The following is an 18,700-nucleotide window of genomic DNA, read 5'->3' as shown; positions in this document are numbered from 1 at the left end:
CCTTTGCAGAACAATGATATTAGGTAACGTTTACCAAAGGTTTATTGTCTGTTAGGCGTTGTGCTCATTTCTTCTTTGCCACAGCTCTGTGAGACAAGCTCTCACTCCCATTTCACAGATGAGAAGGCCGAGCTGCAGAGGTTAGGGAGCGTGTTCGACGTCAGTCGCCCTTGTAAGTGGTCCAGGTGCGTTTGGCTCCGGCAGCCTGACCTCGGAGCCGCATCCCCCGACGGGTCCGAAGTGGCCCACCTGGAGACCCTGAGCTCCCTCGGGGCTCTGGAAATGTGGCTATGCTGACAAAAAGTCATCCTGCCTTTCTTCTTTGGGGGATAATTCACTCGTCCTAATCCACTCCTGCCTCAGGTGGGCCCGGGAATGTGGTACCCGCCCCCTTCAGGAGCAGTGGTGTGGGACTCGACAGAGCAGGGGTTCTTCTCGGTGGCGGAAAGCTGGCGGTTCCTGTTTTGTTTGAGGTGGTAGACGTGGCCTGGCTGGTAGGAGAGGCTGTGTGGGCAGAGACGAGTGGGGCCGGCAGCTGTGGAGGGCCATCAGCGCTGGCCAGCATGGGAGGGGAATTTCAGCACAGGCCCCCATCTGGAACCAGCAGACCCCAGGTGGCCTTGACTTCTCCACCTCTGTTCCCTGGGTCTCCAGCCCCGAGAGAGGATTATGGTCCAGATGGGACATGCTGGGGGAGGCTGTTGTCTAAGCTGGATTGGTGGTCGTGGGAAATTCTGGATGGAAGCCTGAGCCAGACTTGGAATCTTGGAAGCACCAGCCTGGGAGAGGCCCGGGAGTCAGCCCATCTACCACTCGCCACTCCCCTCAAATCAGGAGGGAAAGAGGGGAAGCTGAATCCTGCGCTGGACTTGGCATGTGCTAGTACTCTGGGCATGGCGGGGCAGACCCGGGCTTCCCCTCATCCACACCCCAGCACCACTTCCCCACCACTCCCCAGCTGGCTCAGGCATGGGCATGGGGATGGTGGGGCCTGGTAGGGTGCCGGCCTGCCGGGACCCTGCCTGAGCATCTCTGTGTGCTGAGGCCGTGTGCGCCTCCCTCAGGGACAGGTTGGTCTCTGTAGCCCTGGTGTCTGCCAAGGCACTTTGAGAGACTGCAGATGCAGTGGAAGAGGTGGGGACAGAGACAGGGAGATGTCTAATGTCATCTGTGTCCGTAAGTTCAGCTAAGTGAGGGCCAGAAACCTTCCCACAGAATTGCCTGGCATTGCAGCTTTGGAATGGAGGGGTCTTATCAGATCCTGTATTTGGGTGCTGAGGAGCAGGAGAGGGGCAAAGAGGCAAGTGCCCCAACCCAGAAATGGAGGGTGGCTTATCCAGACAGAGAAGGGCCATGGGCCCTGACTCAGCTGTAGCTTGGAGTTGAGTGAATGTTTGACTCCTGGCTATTCCCTGCCCCACTGTGCAGTCTTGAGCAAGTTGCCCAGCCTCCCTGTGCTGGGCGTTCTTGGGAAGGTGGGGTGGATAGGCCCTCCTAGAGAAGCCCAGGGAATGCACACGCGAGGTCCATTCCAGTACAAATGTTAGTGTTGCTGCTGTGGAGAGGGCAGTGTCCTGAGTGAGTCCAGCCTCTGCCTGTGGGGAGACCCGGGATCATCCAAACTCAGGCCCCGTATCCATGATCTGTTGCTGTGTAACACATTTCCCCAAAGCTTAATGACTCACAGCGGCGGACACTGATTACCGCACAGTTCCTGTGGTCAGAGTCAGGCTGTGGCCTCGCTGGGTCCTCTGGGTCTCACGGGCTGGCGTCAGGTATCGGCCAGGGCTGGGGGCTCATCTCAGGGCTCAACCGGGGAAGGAGGGCTCCCACGCTCACTCACACGGCGGTTAGCAGGGTCGGTCCTTCCCAAGCTGTTGGACTGAAGGCCTCAGATCTTCACTGGCTGGCTGTTCACCAGAGGCGGCCACGTGGATCTCTCTACGGGGCCGCCAGCAAGAGCGAACAAGAGAGAGATGGGGTGAGCAGGATGAAAGGGACGGTCTTTCATAACCTCATCTCGGCAGTGACATCCCATCACTTTACTGCATTCTGTTCATTAGAAGCAAGTCACCGGGTCCAGCCCAGACTCGAGGAGAAGGGCTTGCACAGGCCGAGAACACCGGGAAGCTGGGGACAGTGGGAACCCTCCCCGAAGCTGCCAGTCACAGGCCCTCCCAGCTGTGGTGCTCGGGGCGGGTCCCTTCTGACCCTCAGCCTCCTAGGGTGATGAATGGGTTACTCCTTCCTCCCTCGGTTGCGAGGACTGATGGAGAAAACAGGGGAAGCGCCCAGGCCGGCGCGGTGCAGCGCAGAGCCCTGTGGGAGCCGCAGTGACGCCTGTTCTCGTGTAACTCCACGAAGAAAGGTGGGCTGGTTATGGACCAGGCCTGTAGGAGCTCAGCTCGTGCAGGGTGGGATCAGGGGTTGCTTTGAAAGTCATTCAAGGGCTCTCTGTCCCCTGTGTGGAGGACCCCTAACACCCCAGGAACTGATTTCTCCATGGGGTTATCAGTTGGGGCTCGTCCCGTCTTTGGTTCCCGCGGCAGATGAACTGGCCCCAGAGTGCCACCCCAGGGGACTGAAGCCCTGTAAGCACGTGTGTCTTTCCATCCCCCGCAGACAATTTCAGGTACACGTGTGACATCTGTGGGAAGAAGTACAAATACTATAGTTGTTTCCAGGAGCACCGGGACCTGCACGCCGTGGATGGTGAGTCAGGCCTCACTCCTCAGCAGCGGAGGCCTGTCCAGACACACCCCCTCCTCCCCACCGGGGCTCCTGTCAGCCTCCCACCCGCCCCGGGCCCTCTCCCCGCTCCTCCTACCCAGAGGAGGGTCAGGCAGCAACCAGACCACGAGGGGCTTGACCAACCCCTGAGGATTCTGGGGGAGAGAAGGGCCCCGTCAGGCTCCATATACCCTTCTGATTCAGGCAACCTAAGAGAAAACGCCATTTTTGTAGGTCAAAATCAGTCAGATATCGGCAGTTTCGTATCACTTCGTTTTACGATTTCCTATTGAGTATTCACGTGCTTCGGTGAAATTAAACCAGTTTTTAAAAATGAACGATAGTGTTTTAGCCTCTTAGATGACAGAGTTAGAAATGAGAACAATAAATTTAGGTAATTTATTTTTAGAATCTTAAGGATCCTAGAAATAGGGCCCTGGAAAGGATCTTGGGGGGCTCCCTCTCTGCCCCGCACACCCCCAGCCCATCTCAAGCTCTGACAACCAGGCCCCACTGCCTATTGCTGGTGGCTTGTCCTTCCTCTCGCCTCCTCTTCCTCCCTCCTGCCCATCTCTTCCTCTTCTTCTCCTGGCTCCTCGAGGGGGCGCTGATGATCCAGAAACAGGCCAGGCAGGAAGTGTGAGCCTGCCCCTGGGTGGGCTCCAGTCCCTGGGGAGGATGAGGAATGGAGGCCCGGACTGCCTCCCGGTTGGGATGCCCCCTCCTGTGGCTCCTCGTTCCCTGGAGCATCCACACTGGCCAAGGCAGCTCTCTCGTGCCCCAAAGGCAAGCTCGCTGGGACAGAGCTGGAAGCACCAGGCCGAGGCCGCCATGGGCAAGGACTAACAGACCTCCTGTCTCCTTCTTTCCTTCTGCATCTGCTGCCTCCTGCCCGGGCACAGTGTTCAGTGTGGAAGGGGCCCCCGAGAATCGGGCAGGTAAGTCCTCCGTGGCTGCCCGCCTCCCCTGTCCCCTGCTGGGCTCCCGAGACCCACTGAGCAGGACGCTAAGGGCCGTGTGTTCTCCCACAGACCCCTTTGACCAAGGTGTCGTGGCCACTGACGAGGTGAAGGAGGAACCCCCGGAACCATTCCAGAAAATCGGGCCAAGTATGCGGGCCACTCTCTGGGGCTGGGGCTGTGGGGCGGGGAGATGGGTGAGGGGTGGCTGAGGGCATCAGGATGAGTCCCGCCACTGGAAGAGGGGTGGCATTGCTCATCGTGGAGTGACAGCACTGGCCAGTGAGCCCCTGGGCTCCTTGTACTTCAATTTGCCCACCTGTGAAATGGGCCGATGAGTCGTAGGACTTCAGCTTTTGCAAAGCCGCAGGACAGCACAGGGTCAGGGTCAGGGCAGTGCAGGTAGCCCGTGCTTGGTGCCCTGGCGGTCTGTTAGCCATCCTGAGCCTCGGCTCCTCACCTCTGAAATGTGGAGGACATTTCCCCGCAGGTTTGTTGGGGGATTAAATGAGCTCATGGATGTAAATCACCTCTCGATTAGCACAGTGCCTGGTACATAGGAAGTACTCGGAGAATTATTGCTGTTATGGTCACTGGAATGGGTTTGTCAGCACGTGCAGCTGTCCTTGCCCCAGTAAGCCCCTGAGGGCAGGCAGGAGCATGGCCAACCTGCCTGGCTTCTGCACACTTGGGTTGAGTGCGGTGGGGACCCAGGGGTGAGCGAGAAGCTGTGGCCCCGCCCTTGGGCGTTCACACAGGGAGGGGGCTGTGGGTCAGTAGGTCAGCAGAGAGTTACAACATAGCCTGAAGCACAGGGAGCCATGGGGCCAGGGGGTTGTGCCTGTCCTATCTTGGGAATCCAGGAGGCTTCCATGTGGGGATGAAGGCGGGGAATGGGTCCCTGCATCCCACTGGAAGGCAGGAGAGCAGTGCTTGGTCTGGGAATTGCAAGGCCACTTGGTTCTGAGTTCAGGTCTTGGAGCCTTGCGTGCCCGCAGAAGGCATTTAGATTTCATCCCAAGGGGAAGGAGCCAGAGAGTTTACTAGGTGGGGAAGGGACTCGATGAGATTGACATTTTAGGAAGACCTTTGTGGCGACCGCCACGAGTGACTCATCCTGTCCATCCTTCAGGAATTTACATACTTGCTTGTTCATCTCTCTCTTTCCTGTGCCTCTCTTACTGCCCAGCAAGAAGAAAACCCTTCTTGACTGTGCCTCATTACAGTAAGGATTAAGGCAGCCTGTGAAAATACACACACAAACGTAGACCCGGTGGATGAGGCAGGGGGAACAGTGAAGCTGGGGACAGTCCTCAGGGGGCGGAGCTTTCTCCGCCCTCTGAAGGCATTGCCTGGGTCCCCCTTCCTCACACAGGATGCTTCTCTGCTTTCCCTGGACTCTTAAAGCGCTCGGGGGGCCGGCCCTGTGGCCAAGTGGTTAAGTTCTTGTGCTCCACTGCGGCGGCCCAGGGTTCGGATCCTGGGTGCAGACATGGCACTGCTCGTCAGGCCACGTTGAGGCAGCATCCCATATGCCACAACTAGAAGGACCTGCAACTAAGATATACAACTATGTACCAGGGGGGATTTGGGGAGATAAAGCAGGAAAAAAAAAAGATTGGCCACAGTTGTTTGTCAGGTGCCAATCTTAAGAAAAAAAAAAAAGCACTCAGGAAACTGGAGACATGATAATATTGTAAAGTGGGCAGCACGGTGCTCGTCATATGCACAGTAGACATTCAATAAACAGGAGCATTAAAATAATCTTGGAGATGAAGAAAGTGATGAAATCCTCAGCCTTAAAACTACGAGAAGTTAGACCGTGGGAGAACCCAGAGGTGAATTAGAAATGCTCCCGGGGACATTCTCGGGTGGATACAGGACTGGGACAGTGGGATCCGTGGCTTCCCGCTTCAGTACACTGTCTGCCAGCAGCCCCGCATGGCACTGCCCTTCCATCTGTGGCATCATAATTATGAAAACAGGCTTTCAGAATCAGGCCCAGGTTCGAATGCTGGCATCACCGGTTTACTAGCTGCTCACCCGCTCTGAGCATCTGTGGACTCATCTGGAAGTAGGGGACAAGAACATCTGCGTCTTCTACAGGACTGTTGGGGGGTGCACGCATAACGTGTGTAACCCAGTACCTGCCTCGTGTTCAGGGCGTAACAAATGAGTGATGTTGCTGGGAAACCGTCAAGAGTGAGAGCTTTGGAGCCATCCCAAATAGGAATGCCGGTTCTACGCTTAATCCTGTGTGGCATCCTGCAAATTGTATCATCTTTCTAATCCAGTTTCCTTAATTCTAAGATGGAGCGATGACAGTAAAACTCACCTGTGAGGATTGTCGTGAGATTAGATGAGGTGATCCTTGTGCAGGTATTAGCAGGGTCCTCCACATTCGCGTGGAAAGCGTCGAATAAATGGTACCTGTTCGTTACTCAGGAAGGTGCAGAACAAGATGACACTTGTCCTGTCGATCAGTAACTAAGTCTGACAGACAGCCAGTGCCAGGACCTGGGAGGAATTATCACAAATTATAAGGAGCAGGGAATCGCACTGAGAAATCGAACTGAGGTTGGCTCCCCGCACGCTCCCCTGGGGAACTGAGATTGCTGGGATCGTGTGAGGCCGTCTCTTGTCAACACTCAGGGGCTGCCTTGGAAAATAAGAATGCTGCTTCTTGGGGGGCTGCCACTTCTTCTAAGCAGGCTGGTGCCACAGAACCCTAAAAATGACGAGGCGTAGAACAAGGAGAGCCATAGAGGCACGGTGCACTCTGAAGGGACTAGTTGCAGTGAGTAGGCTCTGTGGGTCGGGAAGAGGAGGAATCCAGGTGGCAGCACGCGCTGGGAAGTACACCTTACATCTGCATCAGCTGAGTGAATCAGAGAGTTGGGTCCCTAGGAGGAAGGGGGCTGGAGCCACGCCGGAGAAGAGGAATCCTGCCAGGAGGCGAGAGTTGGTCTATGGGGCCCTGTGTGTCAGCTTTCTCCTCAACTGCAGGTCTGACGGTTCCTACCATGATAATGGGGAGATGGAGGGCCCTTCGTTCATGTCTGTTGCAACAGTAAGTCTGGATTCCTTTATAGGGTACTTGATTTTTATATGTGGAAAAGAAGAGTAACTTGAAGAATAAAAACAAAACATGGCAACTGTGAAATTGCACGTAACAAGAAAAAGAGAATTTGGGAGACTCAGAAGAAGAGCGTACCTCTGAAAGTGACCTGCTGAAACATCGAGAAGAAAATTCTGTTTGATGACCACTATCGAGTCCATGTTTTCCCCCGCTGCCTGAAGATAGAGCATTCCCATGAAAGCTTTCGTAAGCCGGGCTGGCATAGAGCGAAGAAGCAATGACCGTTGACGGATATGGGGGAATTTTTTGAGCATCCTCGGACCCGAAAATTCACCTACCAAAATAAATGGAGATAAAGCACAAGTGCTCAGAGACACGGTTCACGGCTCTGGCAGCTCAATGCTGAGATGCTGAGCGCGGTGTCTGGGGAAGCAGCTTGGTGGCCCCTCTCCCGCTGCTGGGGTGCGCTCTGCTCTTATAATGGCTCTCTGTGAAACATTGAACGCTATTTTCGCTTTCTGCAAAATGCAAATCCTCTTCGAATTTCTTTCGGTAGCAAAAACAGGGACTAACGTAGGTCTTTCGTCAAAGCAAAGTGACATAAAGCGAACTTTCAGATAGCAGGGGAAGCCTGTATGAGAAACTATGACCTGTCTTAAGTCTGTTCGGGCTGTTTTAACAAAATTCCACAGACAGCGGGGCTTAAACATTAGAAATTTATTTTCTCACAGTTCTGGAAGCTGGAAGTCTGAGATCAGGGTGCAAGGATGTTTGGATTCTGGCGCGAACTCTCCTCTTGGCCAAATACCATTACATTGGGACGTAGGGCATCGGCATCTGAATTTGGGGGAGACACAGTTCAGTCCATAGCATGGCCCCTGTGAAGAAGGAGCCTGAGGTGTGTGGTGAAAAAGCGAGAGGATAAGGTGAAAAGGCAAAAAGAAAGGAGCGAAATGGAAAAGATTCCCAAGAAGCAGATACTATAGGAACAGAATTGAAACCTACTTTGTAGATGGCTAAGAACAGGGTCAGTCGGCAGAAATGGAATTAATTATGTGGGGGACACACCTGAACAGATGAAGATAGCAGGAGGAAAACGTGATAAATATGGAGGATGGGGTACCAGTGCCGGATAACTGATGGTGGTGTACCAGTGGGACAGAAACCATACTCCAAAGATAAAATAGAAGAAAAATTTGCTCAGCTAAAGAAAGACTTGTATATGCAGATTTAAGGGCTCATCGTATGTCAGGAAGAGTCAATATAAAGAGACCCATAACTAACTAGATCTTAGTGACTTTTTTAAACTATAAATTAAAAAAAAAGTATTACAGGCATTTAGAAGAAAAGCAAGTTACTCACAGAAGAATCCGAAGTGGACTAGCCTTAGACTTCTCTGCAATTCCAAATGCCAAAATATGATGGAGCATGTTTTGAAGGGAAAACATCATAATCTGAGAACTTTATATCTAGACAAATTGTGATTTATGTGTAAAGAAGAAAGGGCTCAAAAACATACTATTTCTCCTATGTACCCATCTTCAAAAACTATTTTGGGGGCCGGCCCAGTGGCGCATTGGTTAAGTGTGCACATTCCCCTTTGGCAGCCAGGGGTTTGCTGGTTCAGGTCCCGGGTGCGGACATGGCACCACGTGGCAAGCCATGCTGTGGTAGGCGTCCCACATATAAAGTAGAGGAAGATGGGCACGGATGTTAGCTCAGGGCCGGTCTTCCTCAGCAAAAAGAAGAGGATTGGCAGCAGTTAGCTCAGGGCTAATCTTCCCCAGAAAAAAAAAAAAAATTATTTGAAAATATACTCCAATGAAATAGGTGGTAGAAGACGTTTATGGGCTCAATTTCGGGGCATTAATGCATAGTATAAGAGGACTTATGAATACTAGAGCCAGGTAAACCAGAAGTAAGTTTAAGATGTTGCAAATCTGATTATAAAATTGAATGCGAAAGACTAAGGTTATTGGAAAATATTAAAAGTGAATTTGAAAAACACAAGACGGAGGAAAGTAGGATACAGTAAAGTGAGTTAAACTGGTCCTAGTGATAGTGTGGTCCCCAGACCAACAGCGTCAGCATCTCTTAGAAGCTTATGAGAAATGGAAATTCTTAGCCCCATGCCAGACCTATGGAATCAGAATCTTTATGGGGGGCCCAGCAATCTGTTGTAACAGTCTTTCTAGATGATTCTTACACATGCCAAAGTTTGAGAAGCATTGAGTTACCTTTCTCAATGGTAATAGATGTGGAAATATCCTTTCCTGCTTGATTATAGCAATTAGAGAAATACGTACTACCCAAAACAATGGAAAATATTAGAAAATCATGAACCACTGGGGAATAATGGAAAGGCAAAGAAAAACAATTTCAGTTTCAAAGAACTGAAAACTAAAGGGAACAAATCAGAGAGGGTGAAGCATGGAAAAAAAGTCATAACACAAAACGGGTAAAACCAAGTCTTTCATAACAATAAAAAGCAAATGGCACAATCTGCTTTATTAGAAAACAAAGATTTTCAGGTTAATTTAGAATAATCCAATCATGATGGTTTATAAGGGACATACCTGGTTAATTCCTTATCTTTTCTCTTTCTCAGAGAACTTTCCTACTTCCTTAACTTAGTTGAATTCCCCATTAGGATTTTCACAGCGCTGTAAATGTCTCCACCTATTGCTGTTGCAGTTTTAAATTTATGTGATTCAATTATTTGATTTTCTATACTGTGAGCTCCTTGAAGGCAGAAACCATGAGTGGTTTTTTTGTTTTTTGGTTTTTGGTTTTTGTTTGTGAGGAAGACTGTCACTGAGCTGACATCTGTGCCAATCTTCCTCTGTTCTGTGTGGGATGCTGCCACAGTGTGGCTTGATGAGCGGCGCTAGGTCTGCGCCCAGGATTCGAACCTGCGAATCCCGGGCTGTGGGAACTGAACCACCTCGTGACCAGGCCAGCCCCCCGTGACTGTTTCTGCTCAACATTTTGTGCCAGCATTTAACACAGCATCTCTTTGGTGAATGAAAATACAAGAAAATTTAGGGAAATGTCTTAAGCACATTAAACAAGTAGAAAGCAGGATCTGACAAAGTCATTATCAAGAATTAATAATATAAATGCCCAACGAACTAATAAAACAGTATAATTAACTGTTAGAACAATGGTTCTTAAGTGTTCCTGTGCATCAGAATTTTCTGAGGGGCCGTTAAAACACAGATTTCTGGATCCCATCCATAGAATTTTTCTTTCAGCATATCTTGGGTAAGTCCTGAGAATTTGCCTTTCTACCAAGTTCCCAGGTGATGCCAATGCTGCTGGCCGGGGGACCGCACTTTGAGAAGCGGTGTGTTAGAAATTAGTGGAATGTCAGTGGAGGGTACAGTTCACAGCGAAGATTCTGATTTCATGAGCCGATATACATCAAGCAGCATTGTGTCTAAATAGACAAAATGAATTCAGAAATGCAATGAAATGAGAAGATTGATCACAACATTGAGTCTTTGACCGAGCAAGGAGAGAAGATTATATAGGGTTTGCATAATATAATTAATATAGTTTATCTAACGACTTTGAAGTCTACAAAGAACAAATCATGTATCTTTTCCAGTGCTTATGAATCAGTTAAAAAATTAACTACCAGAAATTTTGAAGCTTCTATATTGAGAGAGAAAAGCCATAAACAGAATAAGAAACCAATAGAGGAAAAATACTTATATAGAACAAAATGTTGATGTCTTCAGTCTTAGTGATTTACAAAAGGTAAATATACCTATAGAAACATTGGCTGTAAACACAAATGAGAAAGTCACAAATGGAAAACCACGGTTAATTAAACGTGAAAAAGGGTCAATTTCCTTAGAACTCAAAGAAATGGAAAATGAAACCAGCAGGGCCTTATAGCGCCCCCGTCAGGCACAATGTAAGAAGATAAGACGTAATGCTGGCTACCGTGTGTGGAAACATTTTCACATCTTTCTGATTGGGGTGAAAATTGGCCCAACCTTTTGATAGGTAGGTAGTTGGTGCTCTGGTTTATATCAAAAGGCTTAAAAACACATACCCTTAATTTATTCTGAGGCCATAATGTGCGAAGATCATGCCCAGTAATCTTTATTTCACAATGATGTGTAAAAATAATGAGCACCTATACAAAAATTTCTACAAGGATATGGATCACAGCATTTTTTTTAATAGGGGAAAAAATTTTGAACCAATCTGACTGTCCCCTGGTAGAGGAGCCTGGCTCAGCGAATTTTCGAGTCCAGTGGGAACCGTGCAGCCAATAAATGTCGTAGAGATCAATGTTTATTGATTGAGCAAGATGTCCGCAAAGTATTGTCGATTGAATGTACCAGGTTTCAGAGAGGGTATAGATCAGGGCTGGCTAATTCAGGGCTCGCAGGAGCCAGACAGATGATGTTAGTGAGAGGGGTGCCCCGAGAGGAGAGGGGAGTGTGGGATGGGGTCCGGGGCCAATGGCAAGGGGCACTCTCTCCCCCAGGGGTAGCTGTTGCTCTATGGGGCTTACAGATGATTGAAATTTTTCTTCTTTTAAAAATTTTGTATTTATCCGTATTTTATAATTTTCCCCCAGTGAACAATATTACATCAGACATTTTTAAGAAGAAAGAAGTTAGGCAGTGCCAAAGGAGAGGTAAAGACGCAGTCCGGTGGGACCCGAGAGGAAGAAGTGACCCCTTCTGCCGGGGGTGGGGGTGCTTGGGGGCAGGGAAGGTCCTGGAGACGGGGGCACCCAAGTCTGGCCATTGCACAGGGCAGGGCTTGCAAAGGGGCTGAGAGACAGGTTGGGAGTGGAGGTCACCTTGGGTCACCACATGTTTCCTGAGCCCCAGGGCCTGGGGTGGAGCAATGAAGGAGAACAGCGTGTGCCAGGTACTGTTCTAAGCTCTTCACATATAAATTTAATCCTCACAGCAATCCTAGAAGGTGGTCCTATTATTTACCCCCATTTTACGGATAGGAAAACTGAGGCACAGAGAGGTTAAGAGATTTGCCCAAGGTCACACAGCTCGAAATGGCCGAGCTGGGATTTGAGCCCACGTAGTCTTGAGTCGAGTGGGCTCCTGATTCTCACTGGTGGTCCCAGAAGGAGGAGGAGTTTGGGGGGAGGGAGCACACACATGCTACTGCTTCTGGATGGAAGCCCGGCGCCTCTTCCCCACACTTTTCTCTCCTTCCTGGACAGAAACCGGCAATTACACCTGTGAATTCTGTGGAAAGCAGTACAAGTACTACACACCCTACCAGGAACATGTGGCCTTACACGCCCCCATCAGTGAGTACCGGATGGGGGATGGGGAAGCTGGGGGAGGGGCGGGCTGGCTATCAGCCAAGGCTCTGGAGCCTTGCCAGGGGAGGGTGAAGGCAAAGGGGGCCTTGATCTGGGCCAGTCCCTAGGCGTCCAGGTGTGACCTGGGACCACTTTGCTGCAGTAACCGGAATAGCCGGGAAAACCCCACCCTGAAGCTTCAGGGGACGCAGAGGCCTGGGGCCCACGTGGATTTGGGGTTAGGACGTGGGCATCCCTCATCGGGTCCTTCGGTGGCTGTGTCCCTGCCTCTTTAAGCACCCCCAAGTTGGATGGTTGCTGGTCTGCACCCACAAAGCCAGCCCCGTGTGATGCAGCTTGAGTCTGACCCCGTGCAGGGCCTGACCCCGGCTGGGAGACGGTCATGTAGACAAGACAGCTCCCTCTTTGCCCGTGGTGGTGGAAGGGGTCAGAAGCTAGAGGGAGCACTAAACCGGGACCCGGAAGGGCGGGTATTAATCCTAGCGTGGTTGCAGCTTTGCATGTGGCCTTGGGCAGGCCCCATCCTGTCTCTGGTCCCCAGTGTTCTAAGGATGCTTCTCACAGGCTCGTCCTGGCCGGCCATTCTCCTGGTGCAGCTGCTTTCCCAACTTCTCTTCTGGAGGTGGGAGGAGGTCCATCCTTAGATCCCCAAATAGATGAGCTGGGAAGGCCTCCAGTCCCCAGCCAGAGTTCCGACAGGCGGGGCTTAGCGAGCGTCGTGGGGCAGTGGGGTGGGTGCTGAGAGTGTTTGGGCACATCCTTGGTTGTGTTTGTCACAGCAGAGCTGTGGGGACCCTCCTGTACCATCTGTGGGTGGGAAAGCTCAGGTCTAGCGGTGGGCCAGGGTTACGCAAGATCAACGGGGGTTCAAGCTGCCTACGGTCTGGGGAGCTCATGACCCTCCTGGAGCCCTGACAGTAGTGGCACAGGCAGGTCCCCCCCATGAGAGCATTCAGGTGGGCGGGGAGAAGTGTCCAGAGCCTGGAGGGCTATGTAAGAGTTTCCCAGGAATTCCTCCCCTCTGGGCAGAGCAGCAGCCTGAGGGGTCTCCCCGTGGGCGAGAGCTCCCATCCCGCACAGCCCCTGACTGCTGGGTGCCCTGGTACCTGTCACTTCCCTTCTCTGGGCTCAGATTTCCCACCTCTGGAAGCTCTTGAGGTCTTTCCAGCCCAGGGGTCTGGATTCCTGGTCTGAGAAGACCTTCAGGCAGGCATCAGTGGTGACCCAACTAGAGGAGCCCGTCTCACCACCCAGGCTGGGGACGTCTGGGTCATCCAGTCCCCACTGCGTGGACAGGTCCTGTGTCCAGGAGAGAGGACACAGCTTCTGCTGGGCGGGCACTGACCCATCCCGTTGACCCACAAATGGTGATGATGTTGAGATATCAGGGCTGCGGCTGAGCTTGAGCTCCATGGCCCAGACCCCTCTGGGGATCCCGCTTTCCACGGGCGGGGACAGGGGCAGCTGTGCATGGGCACCTGCCCACCTGTGCTGTCCAGGGAAGCAGCACCTGCCCTGCTGCTCAGAGGGGATGCTACCCAGAATGCACTTCCAGTTGGATGTTAATTACAAGACCAGCCTGCAACCGTGGGGTCAGCCTTTGGAGAATAACTTGCATGCTGCTTATACTGTTGCCCCAAATGGCTCTTCCTGGAACAGGGTGCATAAGGTCACGGAGTTAAGAAGAGAAGGAGCCTGGCTTTGAACCCAGCAGGCGAGCTCTGGGTCCATACTCTTAACCCCGAAGCTGTTCTGCATCACGTGTCCAATGGTGCAGCAGGAAGGGGTCCATCCCTGGCCCCCTGATTTCTTCCTTAACATCCAGGTGCTTCTCTCCGGAAGGGCTGTCTACTGTTTCTCGGTTCCTCATTTTCTTTTTCTCTCTGTCGTGGACTCTTTGTCTTTTTGCATCTGTTTGTTGAGCGAATCTGTCTTGTCTATTACTCACGGAAGTCTGGAGCCTCTGAGATCGTCTGTGTTGAACAGACAGCATGAGTGATTTAGGCTGGAACCAACAGACGACTGATTCTCGAAAGCCGACCAAGAAATAGCCCCTCCACTGGCCTTTGGATCTAGAGACTTGTATGTCCGTGGGTTCTGTGTGGAATTAGGGGCTGGACTTGACGGCTTCATCAAGTGGTACCCAGGCCTAAGCCGGGAGAGACTGTGGGTGCGGTGAGAGGATCCTGGAGGACCTGTGCTGGCTGCAGGAGAAGTTGGTGTGACTGCGCTTGTAGAATGTCTACTCTTGCGTGTCTGGCTGCTTTCACTCAGCAAAATGTTTTTAAGATTCATGCTTGTCGTTTATATCAGTTCATTCTTTTTTACTGCTGAGCGATATTCTGTTGTGTGAAAATACGACAGTTTGTTTAGCCATTTGCTTGTTCATCTGAGTTGTTTCCAGTTTTAGGCTATTATGAAGAAAGCTGCTGTGAAAATGCTTGTACAAGACTTTTCACGGACATGTGTTCATTTCGGTGGATTCCAAGGAGTAGGATTGCTGGGTCATGGGGGAGAGTATGTTTTTAAGAACTGACAAACCATTTTCCAAAATGACTGGAGCATCTTATGCTCCCACCAGCCACGGATCGGGGTTCCACTTGCTCCGCGTTCTTGCCAGCATTTGGGGGCAATGGCTCTTTAATTCTTCCTGTTCTCATGCGGGGGTGGTGGGATCTCATTGTGTTGTTCATTTGTATTTTCCTGATGCATAATGATGCTGAGCACTTTTTCATCGGCTTCTTGGCCATTTGTCTGTTTTTCTTCAGAGACGGTTTAAATCTTTTGCCCTGTTTTTGGTTGGGTTGTTTGTCTTTTTTTATTATTAAGTTGTAGGAGTTTATGTATGCTAGATCCAGGTCCATTATCATATATATATATAGTGAATATTTTCTCTCAGTCTTCGGCATCCCTGTTGATTTTCACACAATACTTTTTGATGAGCAGTTGTTTCTTCATTTTGGTGAAGTCTAATTTATCACTTTTTTTATGGTTAGTGCTTTCTGGGTCCTACCCAGCATATTCTTGCCTACCTCGAGATAGTGAAGATATTCTCCTGTATTATCTTTTAGAAGCTTTATAATTTTAGCTTTTGCATTTAGGTCTGTGATCCATTTCCAGTTAGCTTTTGTGAGCGATGAGAGGTATGCGTTGAGATCCATTTTCGTCCATATGGATATCCGGTTGCTCTCACACCATTTGTTGAAAGGATTGTCCCTTTCCCCATTGCATTGCCTTGGGACCTTTCTGAAAATCAGTTGAATATATAAGTGTGAGTTTATTTCTGTTCCATTGATCTATTTGTTTATGTTTATGCCAAAACGGTTTTATTTACTGGAGTTTTGTACCGAGTCTTAAATCAGGTACTCTCAGTTTTTCAATTTTGTCCTTTTTAAAGAATATTTGTCTATTCTAGGAACTTTGCTTTTCCATGTAAATATTGGTCTTCTTGCCAATTTCTACAGAATTTCCAACTGGTATTTTGTTTAGGATTACACCAAATCTGTAGACCAATCTGGGGAGAATAGACCTCATAATAATAGTGGGTCTTCCAATCCATGAACATGGTATATGTCTCTCCAAGCATTTGGTCTTTTAATTTCTCTCAGCCGGAGTTTGTACTTTTCAGAGTAGAGGTCTCGCACATCTTTTATTAAATTATCTCTAAGTATTGTATGTTTTTGACGCCATGATTTTTTATTTTCCAGTCGTTTTTTGCTAGTACATATAAACACAGTTGATTTTTGTATATTGAGTTTGTATCCTGAAACTTTGCTAAATTCACTTATTAGTTCTCATAGGTTTTTTTTGGGTAGATTCTTAGCATTTTTCTCATACATGCAGATGTCATCTGCTAATAAAGACTGCTCTGCCTCCTTCTTTCCAATCTGTATTCTTTTTATTATCTTTTTCTTTCTCACTATACTGATTACAACCCTCCAGTACAATGTTGAACAGAAGAAATGAGTGATATCTCTGCCTTGTTCCCAGTCATAGGGTTCAGATTTTCCTTAAGGATCCGTTCTCATCGAGGATTGTGTTGGCTGAAGGAGGGTTTCATAGATGCCCTTCATCTGTTGAGGAAGTCACCTTCCCTTCCTAGTTTACTGAAAGCTTGTATCATCAGTTGGTGTCACGTGTTTTTTCCTCCATCTGTTGAGATGATTATATGATTCTTGTCTTTTATTCTGATAATGCGGTGAATTTCATGGATTGATTTTTGTTATCTTTTAAAAGAGGTCACCATGCCTGTACTTTATTAAAATACATTGAGATGATCAGAAGGTCAGGCTATGAAATGAACTGAAGACGGTCACAGTGTTGGGATGTTTCTTCTTTGCCAGAAGAACGACTTCCTGCTTTGAAGCCCCTTTTTCTTGGATGGGTGTCTGAGTTACTTTAGGAACCAGGGTAGTTTGTAGAGTTACTTTGCTTTCAAGAAGATGTTTTCTGTTCACTTCAGTCTGAAATTCCCCAGAATTTTACCTGGCTTTTCATATCACTCCCAAAACTGAGCCCTCGAGGGCAGGTAACTACAGTCCTAGGATGAGCAGAGGGCCCTATATTCAATCAGTGATTTGGTAATGATGGACATAATCAAAAAAGTAAGTATTTCTGTTGAAGTGTTTTAAACCTTTATTGAGATATGCTGTCCTACAATAAAGTGCCTGTAGTTAAAGTGTACATTTGAAAAGTTTTGACCTATGTGTGCACCCATGAAACCATTACTGCAATCAAGATCATGAACATATCCATCGCCTCCAGAAGTTTCCTTGTGCTCTTTTATAATCTCTTGCTCACAACTTCCCCACCCCCATCCCCATCCCTGGGCAGGCGCTGCTCTGCTTCCTAGTAGTATAGATTAGTTTGCATTTTCTAGAATACTGCATATATGGGATCTTATATGTACTCTTTTTTTGTGTGAGAGAGGGCCTGGCTTCTTTCACTCACCATAATTGTTTAAAGATTCATCCATGTTTGCATATGTCAGAAGTTCATTGCTTTTAATTGTTGAGTAGCAGTATTCCATTATCTAGATATAGATATAGATATAGATATAGATATAGATATAGCAGTATTCCGTTGTCTCTTCACTTATAGATGCACATATGGTGTGTTTCCGGTTTGGAGCTAATACAGATAAAGGTGCTGTGAACTTTTGTGTACACGTCTTTGTAGAGTTTCATTTCTCTTGGGTGAATACCTAGGAATGGAATGGCTGGATCATATGGTAGGTGTACGTTTAACTTTTAAGAGACAGCCAAACCGGTTTTCAAAGCGGTTATGCCATATTACATCGCAACCAGCAGTGTCCTTTTCTGTTCTTATAATGTCCTTGTCTGAGTTGAATATCAGAGTAATTCTGGCCTTAGAGAATCAGTTGGGAAGAGTGTTCCCTGACTGTGGTGTCAATTAGGTTAAGTTGATTCATAATGTTATTCAGATCGCTATACTTTTTCAAGCTTTTTGAAAAAAATTTAATCTGCTTTTTTTCTCCAGTACTGAGAGAGGAGCATTAAAATCTGCAGCTAAAATGCTCTTCTTCCTTTAATTCTGTCAGTTATTGAGTCATGTGCTTTGAAACTTTGTTTTCAGGTGCACACATTTAGGATGATCATGTCTTGATGAACTGACCCTTTTTAAAAGTGTGCAGTGCCCTTTATCTCTGGTAATACCTGTCGTCCCAAAATCTACTTTATCTGATATTAATATAGCCACTGCAGCTTGCTTAGGATTAATGTCAGCATGCGGTATCTCTTCTCATCCTTTTCTTTTAATCTGTCTGTGTCTGTATCTTTGAAGTGCATCCATAAAGTTGGTTCTTGCTCCTTTATCCAGTCGGGCAATCTCTGCCTTTTAAACAAAGTATTTAGTCCATTTATATTTAGTATAATTTACTGATATGTTTGGATGTAAGTTTACCACCTTGAATTTTTTTCTGTTCGTCCCATCTCTTCTTATCGTTCATTTTTTCTTTTCTTGCCTTCTTTAATATTAATTAAGAATTTTTTTTTATTTCCTTTGTTAACTTGTTGGCTATACCTCTTTTTCTTTAGTGGTTACTCTGTGGTTTATAATATACATCTTTACTGTATTCTAATCAACTATGAATTCATAACATAAAACATCACACATAATGTAAGAGCTTTATGAGTCTACTTCCATGTACTATCTCTCAGGCCTGTGTGCTATTCTTACTTGTATACATCTATATAAGTTATAAACCCAACAATTATCCTTTTTGCTTTGAACAGTCAATCACTTGTTAAAGTAATTAAGAAATGAGAAAACGGCTGTTATATTTACCTGCCTATTTACCATTTCCTGTGCTTTTCTTTCCTTTTTATAAATCTAAATTCCGTCTATACTCGTTATTCCCTGAATTTCGTTATTCCCTGAAGAGCTTTCTTTAACATTTCTTGTATTATAGATCTGTTGGTGAAAGATTTTATTAACTGAAGATGTTTTTATTTCACCTCCTCTTTTGAAGGATGTTTTCTCTGGATATGAAATTCTAAGTTGAGAAATTTTTTTTTTTCAGCACTTTAAAAATGTCTTTCCTTCATCTTCTGGCTTTTGTTGTCTCTGATGAGAAGTCAAAGATCATTCTGATTGTTA

The 18,700-nt window shown here is 48.0% G+C and overlaps 1 protein-coding gene across 45 annotated transcripts in view; it reads left to right on the top strand.

The window, feature by feature from the left end:
• The window catches only part of ZNF618 (zinc finger protein 618), a 176,159-nt gene that overhangs the window by 130,812 nt on the left and 26,647 nt on the right, over nt 1-18,700 (top strand). For 28 of the 45 annotated variants that reach the window (XM_070518924.1, XM_070518920.1, XM_070518923.1 and 25 more), the window contains 5 exons: nt 2,623-2,712; nt 3,633-3,668; nt 3,762-3,839; nt 11,366-11,425; nt 11,978-12,067. In XM_070518924.1, coding sequence (XP_070375025.1) covers nt 2,623-2,712; nt 3,633-3,668; nt 3,762-3,839; nt 11,366-11,425; nt 11,978-12,067 — 354 coding nt within the window. The remainder of the gene's footprint in view (nt 1-2,622; nt 2,713-3,632; nt 3,669-3,761; nt 3,840-11,365; nt 11,426-11,977; nt 12,068-18,700) is intronic. The other 17 variants (XM_070518927.1, XM_070518925.1, XM_070518926.1 and 14 more) reach the window with 1 other exon arrangement.

This window comes from Equus asinus, chromosome 10 (assembly GCF_041296235.1).
Source record: "Equus asinus isolate D_3611 breed Donkey chromosome 10, EquAss-T2T_v2, whole genome shotgun sequence".
NCBI lineage: Eukaryota > Metazoa > Chordata > Mammalia > Perissodactyla > Equidae > Equus > Equus asinus.
The sequence above is the reverse complement of the archived record's forward strand: the minus strand, read 5'-3'. Positions and strand labels throughout refer to the sequence as shown.